The sequence below is a fragment of the Erythrolamprus reginae genome, chromosome 6, assembly GCF_031021105.1.
Source record: "Erythrolamprus reginae isolate rEryReg1 chromosome 6, rEryReg1.hap1, whole genome shotgun sequence".
NCBI classification, from domain to species: Eukaryota; Metazoa; Chordata; class Lepidosauria; order Squamata; family Dipsadidae; genus Erythrolamprus; species Erythrolamprus reginae.
The window spans coordinates 47,432,373-47,451,007 of NC_091955.1; the positions used below are offsets into that span (position 1 = coordinate 47,432,373).

The following is an 18,635-nucleotide window of genomic DNA, read 5'->3' on the forward strand; positions in this document are numbered from 1 at the left end:
TTACAAACTTTACTGACAAATTTATGAAGGAAATAAACAGTGGCAAAGGAAATGAGAGTACAATGCAAATCATATGCACTTGAGAAAACAAGCTTGTCTTGAGAGAGTTCCAAATCCAAAATCACCAGCATAAACTAAATCCAAGTGTGCAAACATTGTATAAAGGTTGTCATCCAGTTCAGATCCAAAGTCATAAAAGTTTCAAGTTGGGAACCAAGGCACACACACACACTCCATGAATGAATAGTTGTTTCCATTGAAGAGGAGTAACCCCAATGATGGTCATGCGGAAGGGTGTGTTTCCTTTCTTGTGGCGAGCCTTGCAGAGCACCTTAGCTCTGCTTTCCTGTTAGCATGGGAAGCCTGTGTATTGGAAGGGGGGGGCAGTTCAAATGTCTCTTTTTTTCAAAAAAAGAAGCAAATAAAATTCAAGGATCAGTTTCTGAACTCCAAATGATCAGTTATGGCAAATTCTAGAATTTTAATTGGTAAAAGTTCAGAAAATGATTTGCGGACTCTCAACAATTTGTTCATATCCTCCAGCAATACAATGTGAACTGTAAACATAATAAATTGACTAGTGTACTAATCCAATCTATCTATCAAAACAATAGCTTTGAGTTTCTGCAGATTCAGACAACTTTATATGCACAAATGAAACAATTCTTTAAAATGACATTATACTGACACTGTAACAATGGGGAGGGGGGAGAGATTTATTTATTTATTAATAGAGTTGAAAGGGACCGTTAGGTCATCGAGTCCAACCCCTTCCTGAGCAGGAAACCCTACAGCACCCCAGCCAAATGGAAGTCCAATCTCCTCTTGAAGGTGTCCAGAGTTGGGGAGTTCACCACCTCCCCTGGCAGGCAGTTCCATTGGTTGATCGCTCTGACCGTCAGGAAGTTCTTCCTTATTTCCAGTTGAATCTCTCCTTGGTCAGCTTCCAACCATTGTTCCTAGTCCGGCCCTCTGGTGCCCAGGGGAATAAAGAGACCCCCTCCTCACCGTGGCAACCCCTCAAGTATCTGTAAACTGCTATCATGTCCCCTCTAGACCTTCTTTTTTCTAGGCTGTCCATGCCCAGTTCTCTCAATCTCTCTTCGTAAGTCTTGGTTTCGAGTCCCCTAATCATTTTGGTTGCTCTTTTTTGCACCTTCTCCAGAGTTTCGATGTCTTTTTTGTAGTGAGGTGACCAGAATTGGATGCAGTACTCCAGGTGGGGTCTGACCAGGGCATAGTAGAGTGGTATTAGTACTTCCCTGGTCTTGGAGCGTATTCCTCTGTTGATGCAGCTTAGGATTGAGTTGGCTTTTTTGGCTGCTGCTGCACATTGCTGACTCATGTTTAGTTGATTGTCCACCAAGACTCCAAGATCTCTTTCGCAGTCACTACTGCTGAGTGGGGTATCTCCCAGGCTGTATGTATGTCTAGGGTTCTTTTTGCCGAGGTGGAGGACTCTGCATTTGTCGGTGTTGAACCTCATTTTGTTGGTATGGGCCCACTGTGATAGTCTGTCTAGGTCTTCTTGTACTCTGAGCCTGTCCTCAAGGGTGTTGGCTACCCCCGCCAGCTTGGTGTCATCTGCAAATTTTATTAGTTCCCTTTTATTCCCTCGTCCAGGTCGTTGATGAAGATGTTAAAGAGTACAGGACCCAGGACAGAGCCCTGTGGTACTCCACTGTCTACTTTTTTCCATGTGGATTTGGTGCCGTTGAGGACAACTCGTTGGGTGCGGTTGGTCAGCCAACTGTTTATCCATTTACATGTGTAGTAATCTACTCCATTTTTTTCTAGTTTGTGGATTAGGAGATTGTGGTCAACTTTATCGAAAGCCTTACTGAAGTCCAAGTATATGAGGTCCACTGAGTTGCGTTGGTCAACTGACTTGGTTATGGTGTTGAAAAATGATATGAGATTGGTTTGGCATGATTTGTTTCTGATGAATCCGTGCTGGCTATTGGATATGATCTTGTTTGTTTCTAGGAAGTGGGTAAGTTGTTTTTTGATTATTTTCTCCAGTATTTTTCCAGGTATAGAGGTCAGACTGATTGGTCTGTAGTTACCTGGGTCGGTCTTTTTGCCTTTTTTGTGGATGGGGACTAATCTATTACTTGATTTTCATGCTACAGAATAAATTTGCAAATGGATTCTTAATGATCTTCAATTGTATTCATATCAAGTTTCATTATTTTGTCCAGACATTAATCTTGCCACTAAATTTCCCTTAATATCAAAAAGATGACAGCATGCTCTGAGATGGGATAAGATTGCTGGGATGATTTTAGTGATGGCTTAAGTCATCCTTGATGATGTAGGCAGAAATCAGAGCTTCAACAGAGCTTTTAACTAAACTAGCAGAATTTAAAGAAACCATCTAGATTCATCAGCTATGCTACCTGACAGTCAGTCAAAACTATTCAGTCAAAACTATGCAGTATTCAGTAGTGCAAATGGAGTATTTTCATAGCATCCTTTAATCTTGTTTGGAGTACAATCCAAAGTATGTGTTGTGCCATCTATTAATTCACTTCTGAGGACCATGAATCCCAAATCTTTTAAATAAAAAAGCTTTAAAAAAATTAGAGGACTTCCTATGGTTAAGCAGTGGGAAAATATCGGTATCGACAGAATTTCAATTTTCCCTTAAGAACCCAGTGCCAGGTCATCAAAAGCCTGTGGAGTTCTGGACTGGTTCTTTAGTTAGGTAGTTGGGATCCAAGACATCCGGGGGGGGGGGGGCAGGGGAGGCATTTTTATCCTCCCCAGGCCCAAGAAAGCTTTTGGAGCCTGGGAGAGCAAAAAATGGGCCTACCAGGCCAGAGGAAGTGGGGAAATGGGCCATTTCCAGCCTCCGGAGACTTCAAAGATACCTGCTTGGCTCAAAACGGGGCACGAAGGGGTCGTGATGTGTGGGGCGAGACAGCGAGGGGGTGGACATAGTCACATGGGGGGCATTGAATTATGAGTGGCATATGCACACACACGCTAGGGCACACACACATATGCTTTCAGCACCTGAGGAGAAAAAGATTCGCCATCACTGGAAACAAGTTGTAAATATTCCTTAGCCAGGTCTTTCCTAATGCTGATGGTAGTAACTCTTCTGAATTTTTTTTGCATCAGAAGGATAATGCGTGACTTATCTTTGCAGAATATAGTCTTATTCTCCTGCATGAAGATTTGCTCTTTTAATATATCATTTTATTTTTATGCTTTACATTAAATTAACATTTATGCTATCTATCCCTGTAAGGCAACTGTTTTCCCAAGCTTTATGTAGAAAAGATGTCTACATTTGCCTGGATCTCTCTGCATTTTTTAAAAATGGGGACCCTGACATTAATTATGTTTGTTTTGGTGTACTGTATATGTGTTTTTGTAGATTTTCACGGGTATAGGTATGAAGGTCTTGGCAGATTCAGGTTTCTTTCCGTGTAAGTTTCAGAGATTCCTGGCAATGTTTCGACAAGGTCACACTCGTCATCATCAGGCTGGTGCTTTTGGCTTTGCTCTAGGGTGAACGAAGCGTGATCTGAGCTGCCTTCCCTCTATAAATACTGGTGAGTTGCTGTGGAGCACTCCAGCACTCCACACCCACCAGCACTCCACACCCACCCACCATATAGTGTGTGTATGCGTGTGTGTGACATATTTTTGTTGATAAGTGAAAAGAAGGGAGACATGGAATATATGTGTGTGTGTATATATAGATAAATAAATAGACCTTTATTACAGTCAAAGACCATCAATACGATAAGGAGGAGTTTGCATGAATGTGAACTTATGGAAAACAGAAGCCAAGACACGCAGGGGCCACTAGAGGACCCAGCAGAGAAGGAGATACTAGCATCCTTATGTAACTACCCAATGATTTATTTATTTATTTATTTTATTTATTTATTTATTGGATTTGTATGCCGCCCCTCTCCGTGTACTCGGGGCGGCTAACAACAGTGGCAAAAAACAGAATGTAAAATCCAATACTACAACAGCTAAAAACCCTTGCTATAAAACCATTCATACATACAAACATACCATGCATACATTGTAGAAGCCTAGGGGGAAAGATTATCTTAATTCCCCCATGCCTGACAGCAGAGGTGGGTTTTGAGGAGCTTACGAAAGGCAATGAGGGTGGGGGCTATTCTAATCTCTGGGGGGAGCTGGTTCCAGAGGGTCGGGGCCGCCACAGAGAAGGCTCTTCCCCTGGGCCCCGCCAACCGACATTGTTTAGTTGACGGGACCCGGAGAAGGCCCACTCTGTGGGACCTAACTGGTCGCTGGGATTCGTGCGGCAGAAGGCGGTCCCTGAGATTATCTGGCCCGGTGCCATGAAGGGCTTTATAGGTCATAACCAACACTTTGAATTGTGACCGGAAACTGATCGGCAACCAATGCAGACTGCGGAGTGTTGGTGCCCTCAGTACTACAAGTGCCCTCAGTACTACAAGTGAGTGAGAGAGGCCCCATGTCAGTGTCATCATCTCAAAGCCAAATGGTGTATGATCTAACAACCCCATCTTCTACATCTTGTGAGGAGGTATCTGAATGGCAAGCCCTGTTAGCTGGTGTTAAAAACTCTTACCTTGAACAATTTCCCCAGGAGTCTATACAGGATTTAGATGGGACCGCCCCTCTTTTAAAGAAGGCCAACTTTGAGTGTGATGACACCTTAATCCATTGCAACAACCCCACAAATCCCCTCTGTATAAATCAAATATCCTGACAAGCTGCAAAAGAAGAGACCCAATGTAAGGAAAAACACCTTCCTTAAGTATTATGTCATGGAATGTAGCTGGGTGGTATTGTTTTAGAGATTTAAATCATCCTGATCCTTTGAAAGATAAGGATATCATTTTGGTGCAAGAGACCTGTACCAGGGATGATCTTCTGTTAAATGGATATCACTCATATAAGCTAGAAGCAAGGCCAGGTAGAGGCCCAGGGAGACTGAAGGGTGGGTTGGGTATTTTCATTTCTACCAATTTGAGAGCAGAGCCTACTCTTATTGCCCCACTAAAACACATGGCCATGGCCCTTCTCCTCAAGATAGACTCAGTCCTGCTTTTAATAATTAATGTTTATCTTCCGCTATTGGTAAGAAAAGCTAAAATCACTGCAGTATGGATGGAGTTGGAACATTATATTAGTAAACTACACATGGACCATCCAAAAGCCAGAGTCTTACTGGGGGGAGATTTCAATGCTAGATTGGGACCAGATGATTATACATTATATACAAAATATCATCATTATCCATCAGCGGAGGCTCCCATAAGGACAAACTCCCCCCTCACATGACTCTCCAAAGACAAGAAAGCAAATTTTGCTGGCCTCTGTCTTGCAAAGATGGCGAATAAACTTAATCTTTATGTAGCCAAAGGAACCTGGACTGGAGATTATCCTGGGGAGATCACTTTTATTGCAGGGTCCAAAACCAGCACCATTGATTATATTCTAACCTTTATGGACTTATTACATTATGTAAAAAATTTTGAAGTCCTTCCTTACCTGGAAAGCGATCATCTTCCTTTATGTATATACATGAAGTCTCTCATCAGGCAGATGCCCTTCGCAGAACAATTTATCCCTGCAATTTCTCCAGCAGGCCCAACAAGATGTAGAGTCAAATGGTCCCAACAACTTGACCAAAAGGTGAAAAGAGCTCTATTAGAGGATAATCTTCAAAAACTTCGCTCAGCCTTTATCACAGCCAACCCTTCTCAAAACTTACTAGAATCATATACAAGTATAATTCATGAGCTTCAACCAATTCTAGTATATGATTGAAACTTTTCAGCTAAGAGGTCCTATACTACCTCAAAACAATGGTTTGACAAGGACTGTGTATAAGCCAAGAAAGCTCTCACCTTGGCTTATAAGCTGTGTGTGTGTAGATATATACACACACACCATACATACACACACACATGTATATTTTCCATGTCTCCCTTCTTTTTTACTTTTCAGCAAAAATATATTACAATACACACACACACACACCATTTTTTCCTCCATGTCAAAGTTTTTTTTGGAGCAGAGGATAAAATAATCCTTAAACTAAATTGCTATGTAATTTTGTAAAAATGACTGTCCTCTTTAACATTGCCTAGTTTATTTAACTCTTAATATTTTTATTCTTTCCTCTGTATCAACTCATAAAATAGCTTTGCTCTCATGGACATTTTATTTTAGCTTAAGCAGATCCTTCTCATTTTCTCTGTTCACTAATCCAAGGTCACATATCTATATTTGCTGGACTCACTGTGTCTAATTTAGTACAAGAAGAAAAATGTATTAATATAAAGCCAAACAAGTTTCATTGGAATTGGTATAAAGATTTTTTTCTTCATATAGTATAGTAATATGAGGAAATAAGAGCCTCTGAAGAAGATTTAGTCTGAAATCACTCTAGGTTTCTTATTAAACAATCATTTATGCATGCCACTTTCTCCCCTTTGTTTATTTTATGATGGTGTTGGTCACATTTATATATTTTATATATTACTTTTGGAAGGGCAGTAGAGGTAGGAATGTTGAATAAGATGACTGGTTAGCTAAGACTAAAAATCTCCAGCCTCTTTCTTTTAAATATGTTCAAGGTGGGCATGAATATATTTTACTTCTTAGAATGTTAAAAAACATACTTACTTTTACCATTTTACTTTTTGAGTTGGACTTAGAGTGACTGGCCCAAAGCCTCAGCCAGCTTTCAACCTAAACTGGGACTAGAACTCACAGTCGCCTTGTTTCTAGGCTAGTGCCTTAATCACCATACCAGCTTTCTTTTTCTCTTAAGAAAAGGAAATTAGGCAACAGAAGTTGAGAATTTTCTGCACCTTTCACATTATGAAGCCAGTGCACACAACTAGGCCTAGACTACAATATAGCAGTTGAAGGCTATCTATGTAGCCGGTATGACATACAGTAGGAAGCATATTTTGTAGATTCCCAGTCAGTTTCCTAAAATGGATGCACCAATGTTCAAAGAAATTATTTCGGTAACAAATGATTTGGTGGGGGTCTAAGATCCTACTAATATCTAGAGAAAGAAAATGTCCTGAGATTATGAAATTATGAGTTATACTCAGCTTGGCCTAAGGAAATGGGCTGGTGCATTCTTTCACACAATAAAATATATGGGACAACAGGAATTCCTCTTGTTTACTTAGCAAAGTAGGACTACATATGGCTATTATATATATATCAATTAGTTCTGTTTGCTTGCACAGAAGCTAATGACTAAAAACTCTATTAGGGATGTAAAACTTGCATTTTAACACAGTTTTTGGAAGAAAGCATTTTCCTGGGGGATGGGAGGGTGGGAAAGATACAATTTAGTGGATTACAGAAAAATAATCCATGAAATACTCAGTTTTGACCAGGAATTGAGGAGTATAAATAAGCTAGATCAGCAATACATTTGTTAGAAATTTATTTGCTAAGTCAAGTAAATAAATACATTTTCTGCTAGGAAATAAGGTGATTTCTGACAGCAGTTTCTCAAACAATAGTCATGTGCAGAAAAGCCTCAAATCTAGCGCATACTTGCTGCAGATGGATGTCTTACAAGGCTTTTCAATTATACATATTTGATCATTTCAAGCTAGGGTTGCTTCCGGACTCCATATAATTGAATCAGTAAAACAAATCATAATTTTAAAAATTATTTGAAAACCAAGTCGAATTTATAAATGAATAGAAGATTTAAAGGATTATTATGCTCTGTCACATTAAAATGGTTAGTATTTACACTATTTTTGTTATTGTTTGTCCTCCATCTTGATTATGCTGATGAAGGGAAAAAAACAAGGATTGTTACTTAGGTCAGGTAACTACAATTCTTGAATTGTTTAGGAAAAAAGAGGGGCTGGAAAATTACATGCAATTAAGGATTTTGTTACATAAACCAAGTGTTGAATACTCAAGTAAAAGAGTGAAGCCAAAGAATATTACAGTAGAGTAGCTTCTAGATAAAAAGGCTAGATGGACCTGGGGCTGAAGGGATATCACTGCATTTGCAGCTGTTAAAAAACTTTTAACATTTGACAATGTGCTGATGCAGTATTCTGAGACTCTTCTGGTCCCCTCACCTGCGATGCCTCTCCTTTTGGTATCAGGGTTGCCCTCAGCCACCGAATTCCCAATGGGGTCAAGGTTCCAATTGCTTTCTATTCAAGGACACTGTTGGCAGCCGAGATGAACAATAACCAGCTGGACAAAGAGGCATTGGTTGCAGTTGGTAAAGCAGTTTCATGAATATCTTTATGGCAGACAATTTGAACTAATAACTGACCATAAAGTGCTCTTGGGCTGTTTGTTGGAGACCATCCCACCCTGAACATTTTATCATCAGGCATGACTATAAGGACAAATTTCCTGGTGGTATACAATTCACTGACCTGGAAAGTTCCTTGGCCACGCTGATGACCTGAGCCGATGCCTGCTGCCATTGATTGTGGAATACAGCCCCCATCGCACTGATCCTCCTCACTGAGGAGTTTCATTCCAGCCCCATTATGGTGACCGAAATAGCCAAGACACTCTGCCAAGGATATAACATTGGCACACGTACTCAGCTGGGTGAGGAGGGAGTGGCCAAGTCTAAGTCAGCATGGACTTACAGCCATTTCACATTCGGCAAAAAGAGCTATCTGCACAAAAGGATTGTCTGCTGTGGGGGATCAGGTGATTGTGCCACCTAAACTAAGGAAACCAATATTAGAGGTACTGCACATAGGTCATCCTGGCATTGTAAAGACGAAAGCACTAACTAGAAGGTATGTATAGTGGCCAATCATTGTCAGGGACATAGCTGAGTGTAGCCACCTGTAACCAATGCCAGGAATCCAGACCAGCAACCCCCTCTGCCCTGGCTCATGAGTAGGAGACACCGACAGCAGTCAAGGGTGCACATAGATTTTGGAGGGCCTTTCCATGGACAAATCTTTATGGTAATAGTGGATGCTTATTCAAAATGGTTAGAGATAATACTCATGTATCGGAGAGGGGTGGCATACAAATCTAATAAATCTAATCTAATCTAATCATGTCCACAAAGACAATTGAGGCAGTCACTAAGGTATTAAGAAGGCTGTTTTCCATACATAGTCTACCAGATGTCTTGGTATCTGACAATGGGTTCCAGCTTACAGCCAACTAATTCAAACTCATTTTTAGCCAAGCACAGAATCTGCCATGCCTTGGTCACGCCATTCCATCCTGCCAGTAATGGGCAGGTGGAAAGAATGCTGTGATCAACTAAGGAAGTATTTTCAAGAATGGGCCCAGGGCACTGGCAAACTAGGATTGATACATTTCTACTATCCCAACATGTAACACCTAACATTACTACAAACTGAAGCCCTTCTGAGCTATTAAAAGGCCGCAGGCTTAGAACAGAGCTAGATTGCCTACACCCAAACTACACAACGGAAGACCCACCAACTTGACCAGTAAGCTCCAGTCATTTAACATAGGAGTTATTTATATTATTTATATTTATTAGATTTGTATTCCATCCCTCTCCGCAGACTCGGGGCGACTCAGAACAATAAAACAATGTATAACAAATCTAATAATTTAAAAATCACTAAAAACCCCTTATTAAAAGCAAACATACACACAAACATACCATGCATAAACTGTATAGGCCCGGGGGAGATGTCTCAATTCCCCCATGCCTGATGGCAGAGGTGAGTTTAAGGAGTTTACGAAAGGAAAGGAGGGTGGGGGCAATTCTGATCTCTGGGAAGAGCTGGTTCCAGAGGGTCAGGGCCGCCACAGAGAAGGCTCTTCCCCTGGGTACCACCAAATGACATTGTTTAGTCGATGGGACCTGGAGAAGGCCAACTCTGCGGGACCTAACCGGTCGCTGGGATTCGTGCAGCAGAAGGCGGTCCTGGAGATATTCTGGTCCGATGCCATAAAGGGCTTTATAGGTCATAACGAACACTTTGAATTGTGACCGGAAACTGATCGGCAACCAATGCAGACCACGGAGTGTTGATGTAACATGGGCATAACTAGGAAAGCCCATGATTGCACTCGCAGCTGCATTCTGCACGATCTGAAGTTTCCGAACACTCTTCAAAGGTAGCCCCATGTAGAGAGCATTACAGTAGTTGAACCTTGAGGTGAGGTGTATGCTCATAACTAGGCCAAAATGCTCTCTGGGTCCCTGCCAAGGTAATAGCTATTACAGGTCTGTGATCATATAGAGTAAGAATATGGTTAACTATGGCGAAGACATATCAATGAACTCCAAGGCTCATTAGGTACATTATTACACAGGTGTTACATAAAACTCACACAACATAATAGAAACAATGCCCCATCAGAAAATAATAAAAGTCCCAAAATCCCACCAACAGCAGACAGAAGCCCGACCGATCAACAGCTGAACACATCTCGAGAACCGGGAGTCCAGCAGAGAGTCATCTGCAAACCAATTCCAGGAGAGACAGCCAACCCATGACCAAAAGTCAGAAGTTTCCATTGGCTAACCAGGGAACAGCAGCAGACCTGACTGACTGAGCTGCTGCCGCTACTTCAACTGAACTGCGCAGGTCAGAGCGAGTTGCCCTGTCTACCTGCACGACTAGGTCAGCCAATTTATTAATTAGATATGTGTGCCACCCTTCTTCGAGAACTATTAATAATAATTGTTTAATGACCTGTCCAGGTGGAGAGAGCTGTTGAATACTCAAATAAAAGAATGAAGCCAAAGAATATAGGATGAAGCAAAGAATAATGCTGGGTTATGGTTTGTTGCAACAAAGAGTTTGAAGTTGAAGATCTGTCTCTGTCTCTTCAAGTGCCTATAAACTAACACCAAGAATATTAAAATAGTATTTATTTGGTGACTACGTTTGAGACTGGCAAAGCAGTTGCTAAGTGAGAAATCACGTCCCACTTATATTTTCCTTTTCCCCACTTTCCTGTCCTTTAGAATGCTCCCTCCCTCATTGGAATAACTGGCTCACAGCTGCTGTCTGTAACGAATAAGAGTAATCAATTTCACATCTTTGGCTTTTGTTTGTCTCCCAACTACTCTCCCAGCCTTTGGACTGCTTAGTTTGGTGCTAGGATAATTAGCAAGAAAGGTATTAATGTTGCATTCATTTTCATTGGAGAGGAAGGGAGCACAAGAAAGTAAGCAGAAATACAATGAGTTATATTCATATTAAAAGGAATGCAGTGACACTGGCAGTACAGAATGCACCAAGTAAACAACCAGCATATTCAAAAATATGCTGGGGAAATTAACATGCTTTTCCATTTCTTGTTGACTGAAAATTATGTTCACGTTATATATTTTTATGTAAAACATACATTATACATACATACATACACACACACACATACACACATACACAGAGAGAGACAGAGAGAGAGAGAGAGAGACAGAGAGACATACACAGATACACAAAGTGTGCATTTTATACATTAAGTTGCTCTTACTTGTGTACTAATAAATCTGAATTCCCAGTAACAATTAAATGTACTCCATGATTATACGAACATTCAACTAGCCTTTCCATTAGTGAATAATGATAATGGATTTGTGTTTACAGTGAACCCTCGAGTTTCGCGTCCTCAAGGATCGCGAAAGGGCTATTTCGCTAGTTTTCAACCCGGAAGTAAACTCCACCATCTGCGCATGCGTGCCCTTCCACGCATGCGTAGATGGTGGAGTTTCCCCGCCGGGCAGAGGCTTCCCTGGGTCTTCCCCCTCTTTCTCTATGTTGCTTCTTCCTCTCTCACACTCTCTTCCTCCCTCTCTCATCTCTTTCTTTCCTTCTCTCTCTTTCTCTATCTCTCCCCCTCTTGCTCTCGAGCGGCCGCCTAGCAGCTGATCTGCTCGGCAGCGCAGCAGCAGCGAGGAGCCGAAGATCTTCGGCTCCTCGCTGGTGCTGCGCTGCCGAGCAGATCAGCTGCTAGGCGGACGAAGGAACCTTCCCTGGGTCTTCCCCGCCCGGATCTTCGGCTCCTCGCTGCAGCCGCGCGCCCCTCGCCTTCGCCTCACCTGGCGGGCGAAGGAGGGCGCAGCTCCGGCCGCTTGCCTCGGAGCCGGTCTGCCTCACTGCCTCCAGTCCACGGCAATTCCCCTCAGCACGCTGCCGGATCCAGCGGGGGAGGGGGGGAAGCGAAGGCGCGGCGATGGGCAAGGGCTGCCAGTGAGCCTTCTCCGTCCCTTTCCTGCTGCACCGGTCTGGGGCCAAGTGGGCGGGGGGCGGCCGGGACCTCGCCTGTCTCCGCCGCCCGCATCGCCCCTCCGGCGGGCCGGCCTCCCCTGCCCGCCTCTGCTGCAGCCGCCACCGCCTCCCCGACTGGCACAAAAGGGCCCCGCCCGCCCCGCCCCGAAGCTTACCTTGCGGCGGGATTCCCTCCCCCCGCAGCCAAAACTAAAAGCCTGTCTCTTTTTTTTCTTGCGGCGAGCCCAAGCCGTTTCTCTCTCGACCGCAGCCGAGCTTCCCTCGGCCCCCTTTGGCCCCGTCGCCTCCTCCCCGCCTGCCTTTCCTCGCCAAGCGCACGAAAAAAAAGAGAGAAGGCTTCTACCAGAAGCGGGTGATGGCGGAGGAGCTCCGAAAGCTGGCTAGCGGCTTTTCCCCCGCAAGAGATCCTTCATGCCCCTGCCCGCCGTCCCCGGCTTCTGGTAGAAGCCTTCTCTCTTTTTTTTCGTGCGCTTGCAGCAGAGGCGGGCGGGGGAGGCCGGCCCGCCGGAGGGGCGATGCGGGCGGCGGAGACAGGCGAGGTCCCGGCCGCCCCCCGCCCACTTGGCCCCAGACCGGTGCAGCAGGAAAGGGACGGAGAAGGCTCCGTCAGGTGAGGCGAAGGCGAGGGGCGCGCGACTGCAGCGAGGGAAAGTGAAATGCCGGCGGCTCTAGCAGCTGCTACGAGCGGCATTTCACTTTCCCTCCCAGGCAAAAAGATGCGGGGAGAGGGGCACGCCTTCCGCCTGGGAAGTCCGACCCCATCAGCCCAGAATGCCGGCATCTTTTTGCCTGGGAGGGAAGGTGAAATGCCGCTCGTAGCAGCTGCTAGAGCCGCCGGCATTTCACTTTCCCTCCCAGGCAAAAAGATGCCGGCATTCTGGGATGATGGGGCCGGACTTCCCAGGCGGAAGGCGTGCCCCGGCATCTTTTTGCCTGGGAGGGAAAGTGAAATGCCGGCGGCTCTAGCAGCTGCTACGAGCGGCATTTCACTTTCCCTCCCAGGCAAAAAGATGCGGGGAGAGGGGCACGCCTTCCGCCTGGGAAGTCCGACCCCATCAGCCCAGAATGCCGGCATCTTTTTGCCTGGGAGGGAAGGTGAAATGCCGCTCGTAGCGTGGGCGCGCGCGCGGGGACCCCAGCTTCGCTTCCCAGCTGGGAAGCGGCCCCAGCAATGGCGTGGGCGGGCGGCGCGCGTGCGGGGAAACCCCAGGCGCGAGCAACGGGGTGGGCGAGCGAAGGGCGGTGGAAGTAAAAACACCATCTGCGCATGTGCAGATGGTGTTTTTACTTCCGCACCGCTACTTCGCGAAAAATCGATCATCGCTTGGGGTCCTGGAACGGAACCCTCGCGATGATCGAGGGTTCACTGTATATGTAATACAAGTAAAATAAAACAAATATGCAGATGTTTTAAGTATAAAGCCTGCCAGGCACATTATTTATATTTTAGACATGATTCTCATGAACAAATGAAAACTATTGAAATAACATATAACACACTAGCTTTGAGTTCAAGATTTTTGGTGTTTAGTCTCATGTTGATTTGGAACAACTGGACAGTAAGACCTTCTCTTCAAATTAGCAAACGTCATTATAATAAAACTGAATTTTTGATATAGATAAAGATGAATAATTGCTTCTTTGTATTCAGATGTCAAATTTTAAGTACTATAATTGTCTTTTAATCTAGTTATTGATGAAGTATGAGATTCTGATCTGTTCCAATGATGAATGACACTAGTGAATTTTAAATGTATATAATATATTTTGATTCTTAGAACATGATATATGCTAAGCAATCAAAGTTGTGTTATTTCTCAGGAAAGTTAATGTTTTGATTCTTGTGTTTTCATGTCCATTTGTTTTTAATTAATGGGAGTTTTAAAACCCACAAGCTTGTTAAAGTAAATTTCATTCTGTTTCTAGATCTTTTAGCTGTGCCTAAGCATCCTTATGCTGCAATGGAGAACTGGGGATTAAATGTTTTTGTGGAGCAAAGGATACTCCTGGATTCAAGTATTTCTTCCATATCATATTTATTGGATGTCACCATGGTTATTGTGCATGAGCTATGTCATCAGGTAGGAGATGAACAATATCATGACTATTTTATAAATGAAATACGTTTTAACTATTTCCCAAGATTTTTAATGTTAAAGGATTTGTATTGCTGCAGAGATACAAAATGATATTCCAATATCTCTAATTACTGAATTTTTGGTGTAAGATGCAGCTTACCTCCCACTAAAAGAGGCTGATAATTTGTGTGCATCTCTTACTCCAAATGTAGCTTTTATTAAGCTTTTTTTAGACCTAACAAAATGCTTATATGCTTTGCTAGCTAAGCGATCTTCCCTTTGCCTGCTTCTTTCATTGCTGCTTGTCTAACAATCAGCTGAGCTTCCATGCTTTGCTAGCAGGCGATCTTCCGACTTTTTTTCAGCCCTAATGAGGTACTAACGAGTGAAGTGATCTTCTGTGCTTTGCTAGCGAAGCGATTGTCCGTTTGCCTGGTTTTCTTATTGTTTCTTTCTGAAGAGAGAGAAAAGTGAAGTGTTTTAGAAACTGTTTTTATCCCCAACCAGGAGATAAAAAGCAAGCACGAGGGCTCAAAACTAGCAAACTAATATGCTGAAGCTGACCAGACTAAAAACTAGCCAGATGAGTACCTGGCAGGCTGATTATTTTTCCCTATTTTCCTCCCCCAAAACTATGATGCGTTTTATAATCTGGTACGTCTTGTACTTCAAAAAATACAGTAATTATTGCCAGCTCTCTTCAAATAACTGCAGAGAGTTTCCATATACTTGAAATTCCAAACATTGATCTCAGATACTGGAGTTCACATTTGCATCTCAAGATAACCTACCAATTTCTCAGATTTGCATCAGGCAAATGATAAAACTGATCATAGCATCGTTTTTTATTTTTATTTTATTTTATTTTATTTTTTATTTATTTATTTTGTCCAATACACAATGAGGGTTTTAGTGAGTATATATCAATATACACATAGTAAAATACATGATGAAGGTTATAGAGTAGATACTCATAGTAAAATATATCTAAGAAAGAATAGAAAAGAAGATATAGGAATAGAATATATAGGAATAGAATATATAGAATATATAGAATATAGTAACAGAATATATATATATATATATATATATATATATATATACATACATACATACACATATACATATACATATACATATACACATACACATACACATACACATACACACACACACACACACACACATATATATATATATATATATATATATATATATATATTTGTTTTGTATATATATACAGTATATACACATATATACAGTGATCCCCCGGGTATTGCGATCCCGATCATTGCGAAACGGCTATATGGCGATTTTTCAACCCGGAAGTCAAAACACCATCTGCGCATGCACGCCCTTTTTTTCTATGGCCATGCATGCGTAGATGGCGCCGGGCAGATCAGCTGCTGGGCGGCATCCCTGGGTCTTCCCCCTCTTGCTGGCGGGAGGGCGAGCGGCGGGCATCAGCGAGGAGTTTCCCCACCGCCCACGCAAACTCCTCGCTGCTGCCGCGCCCGCCGCTTGTCTTGTCCGCCGCCTGCCTGCCCGCGCACCCGCCGCTCGCCCGCCCTTCGCCCGCCCACGCCGTTCGCTCGCGCCGCTTCCCAGCTGAGTCCTGAAGCGAATTGGCTTCAGGACTCAGCTGGGAAGCGGCGCGAGCGAACGGCTTGTCCGCCGCCTGCCTGCCCGCGCACCCGCCGCTCGCCCGCCCTTCACCCTCCCACGCCGTTCGCTCGCGCCGCTTCCCAGCTGAGTCCTGAAGCGAATTGGCTTCAGGACTCAGCTGGGAAGTGGCGTGAGCGAACGGCTTGTCCGCCGCCTGCCTGCCCGCGCGCCCGCCGCGCGCCCGCCCTTCGCCCGCTCGCGCCGCTTCCCAGCTGAGTCCTGAAGCGAATTGGCTTCAGGACTCAGCTGGGAAGCGGCGCGAGCGAACGGCGTGGGCGGGCGAAGGGCGGGCGAGCGGCAGCGAGGAGTTTGCGTGGGCGGTGGGGAAACCCCAATCTTCGGCTCCTCGCTGCTGCTGCGGAAGTAAAAACACCATCTGCGCATGCGCAGATGGTGTTTTTACTTCCGCAGCGCTACTTCGCGAAAAACCAGTCATTGCGAGGGGTCCTGGAACGGAACCCTCGCAATGATTGGGGGACCACTGTATACATATATATAGGAATAGAGTATATCATGAAAGAATAGAAGAAGAGATATAGGATATATAGGAGAGTAATAGGACAGGGGACGGAAGGCACTCTAGTGCACTTGTACTCGCCCCTTACTGACCTCTTAGGAATCTGAATAGGTCAACCGTAGATAATCTAAGGGTAAAGTGTTGGGGGTTTGGGGTTCATAATATTGAAGCATATTTAGGTTGCTAGAAAATGCAGAGCAATGGTTACTGATCTACTGTTCTTACTGATGTCCTCTTGCAAAGTGTATTGTAATTGAAAATTTAGAAAACAGCTTCCAGAAATTTAGTGCTTTGTGATGGTTAATGATCAATACTTTATATTGTTACTATGAATTATGCCTGAAATATTGCTCATGTTTAGTCACCAGGTACACTAATTTGCTGTGTTTTAACTATTACAGATAAAAAAGTAGTGCTTATTATCAGAGTTTTAAGACAACCAAAAGAAAATTCTTACATAGAATTAATAGTAGAATATTTCTCACATCTGATTAATTGTATATTTTATGTATTGCTAATTTTTCCTAAGATTATTAGCAATTTATGAATAATGATTTGTCTTTAATTTTAATCTTCATCTTTTATTTATTACATGAGATTACTTTCATTTGTATGTATGTGTGTGTGTATGTGTGTATAACATAGTTTTAGTAGCCTGTCATGCTTTCAGTTATGTTAAGTCCAAATGTATAGAAAAAAATATCAGGGCTGATAGAGTCTATTTAGCTAAGATCAGTATTTCATGTTGTTTCACAATTAAAATTTAAGTAATTGATATGTAATTGTCATCCTCAGCTTGCATATATTCATTCTTTGATATTATCATTGTTTGTGAAACATGGCTCAATGCATCCTACTCAGACTCCATTATTACAACAATCTTGTCTCTTGTTATGATCGTGAATCTCGCAGAGGAGGCAGGGTAGCTATATTCTACAAAAAATCTCTAAACCTAAAAAATATCAAAGTTGCACAGGATCTATTACTCCCTGAAACTATTGTCTGTGATCTTTCCCTAAATACCACAATTCGCTTCTTACTATGCGACAGAGCTCCGGACTATGACATTGCACACACAAACAAATTATCAGAACTACTAACGTGGGCTACCCAACGCCCACATCCCATCAACTTCCTCGGAGACCTCAACCTACCACAGATCAACTGGACATTAAATGAATGTAGCACTGAACCTATCCACTCTACTATATATAACACAGTCATCAGTCTGGGACTTGACCAACTAGTAAGTGGCAATACTAGATTAGATAACTGTCTGGATCTCATCTTCTGCAACAGCAAAAGTACAACCTTTCTCCAACAGTGACCATAGCATGATAAACTTCAGTCTCAACCTAAGCCACACTGAAATCCACCCAAATAATGCAACACAGAAATTTAACTTGAATGAAGTATGAACTCATCAATACACATCTCTCAACATTAAACTGGCAAACTTTATTTGCAAACTGCAACTCTACGGATGACCTCTACACATTCTTGCTCAAGATGAAAATAATTATCAGACTTTACGTACCATTAACATCTACCTCAATCAAGAAAAATAACTTCTCCATCTTAATAAGAAAATTACAAACTAAAAAAAAAATCTCTCTGGTGTAAAAACAAAAAAGGACAAGTAGCAAACTTCAAAAGTCGTTATAAAACCATATGCAACCAAATAAAAGCAGAATGTATCAACTACCACAGCATACAAGAGGAAAACCTCCTATGCTCCAAATCCAATCGAGCCTTCTACAACTTTGTCAACAACAAACTCAAGGACTCTAGACCTATCCCACCTCTCAAAGGACCCAACAACAAAGAATGCCATGATGATTCATCCAAAGCTAACCTCCTGAACTCATTCTTTGGCTCTGTCTTTGTCAACAGCAATGGCTCATCCCCCAAACTCATCTCTCGCACCACAAACTCTCTCAATGACCTAACCCAAATAGACTTCAGTGAAGACCGAGTTGAAAAAGCATTACGTGACCTTAAACCCGCTCTATCAGTTGGACCAGAGGGCCTATGTGCATACTTCCTAAAAACCCTCTCTTCTGCTATAGCTGAACCACTGAGCATAATCTTCAAAAAACTCCTTCAGAACCAGCACACTTTCTAAGCTATGGTCAAAAGCTATGGTCATCCCCA

The 18,635-nt window shown here is 43.0% G+C and overlaps 1 protein-coding gene across 1 annotated transcript in view; it reads left to right on the forward strand.

Moving 5' to 3' along the window:
• The window catches only part of TRHDE (thyrotropin releasing hormone degrading enzyme), a 391,977-nt gene that overhangs the window by 199,344 nt on the left and 173,998 nt on the right, over positions 1–18,635 (forward strand). The window contains exon 4 of the mRNA XM_070755729.1: positions 14,148–14,302. Within this exon, the coding sequence (XP_070611830.1) occupies positions 14,148–14,302 (155 nt within the window). The remainder of the gene's footprint in view (positions 1–14,147; positions 14,303–18,635) is intronic.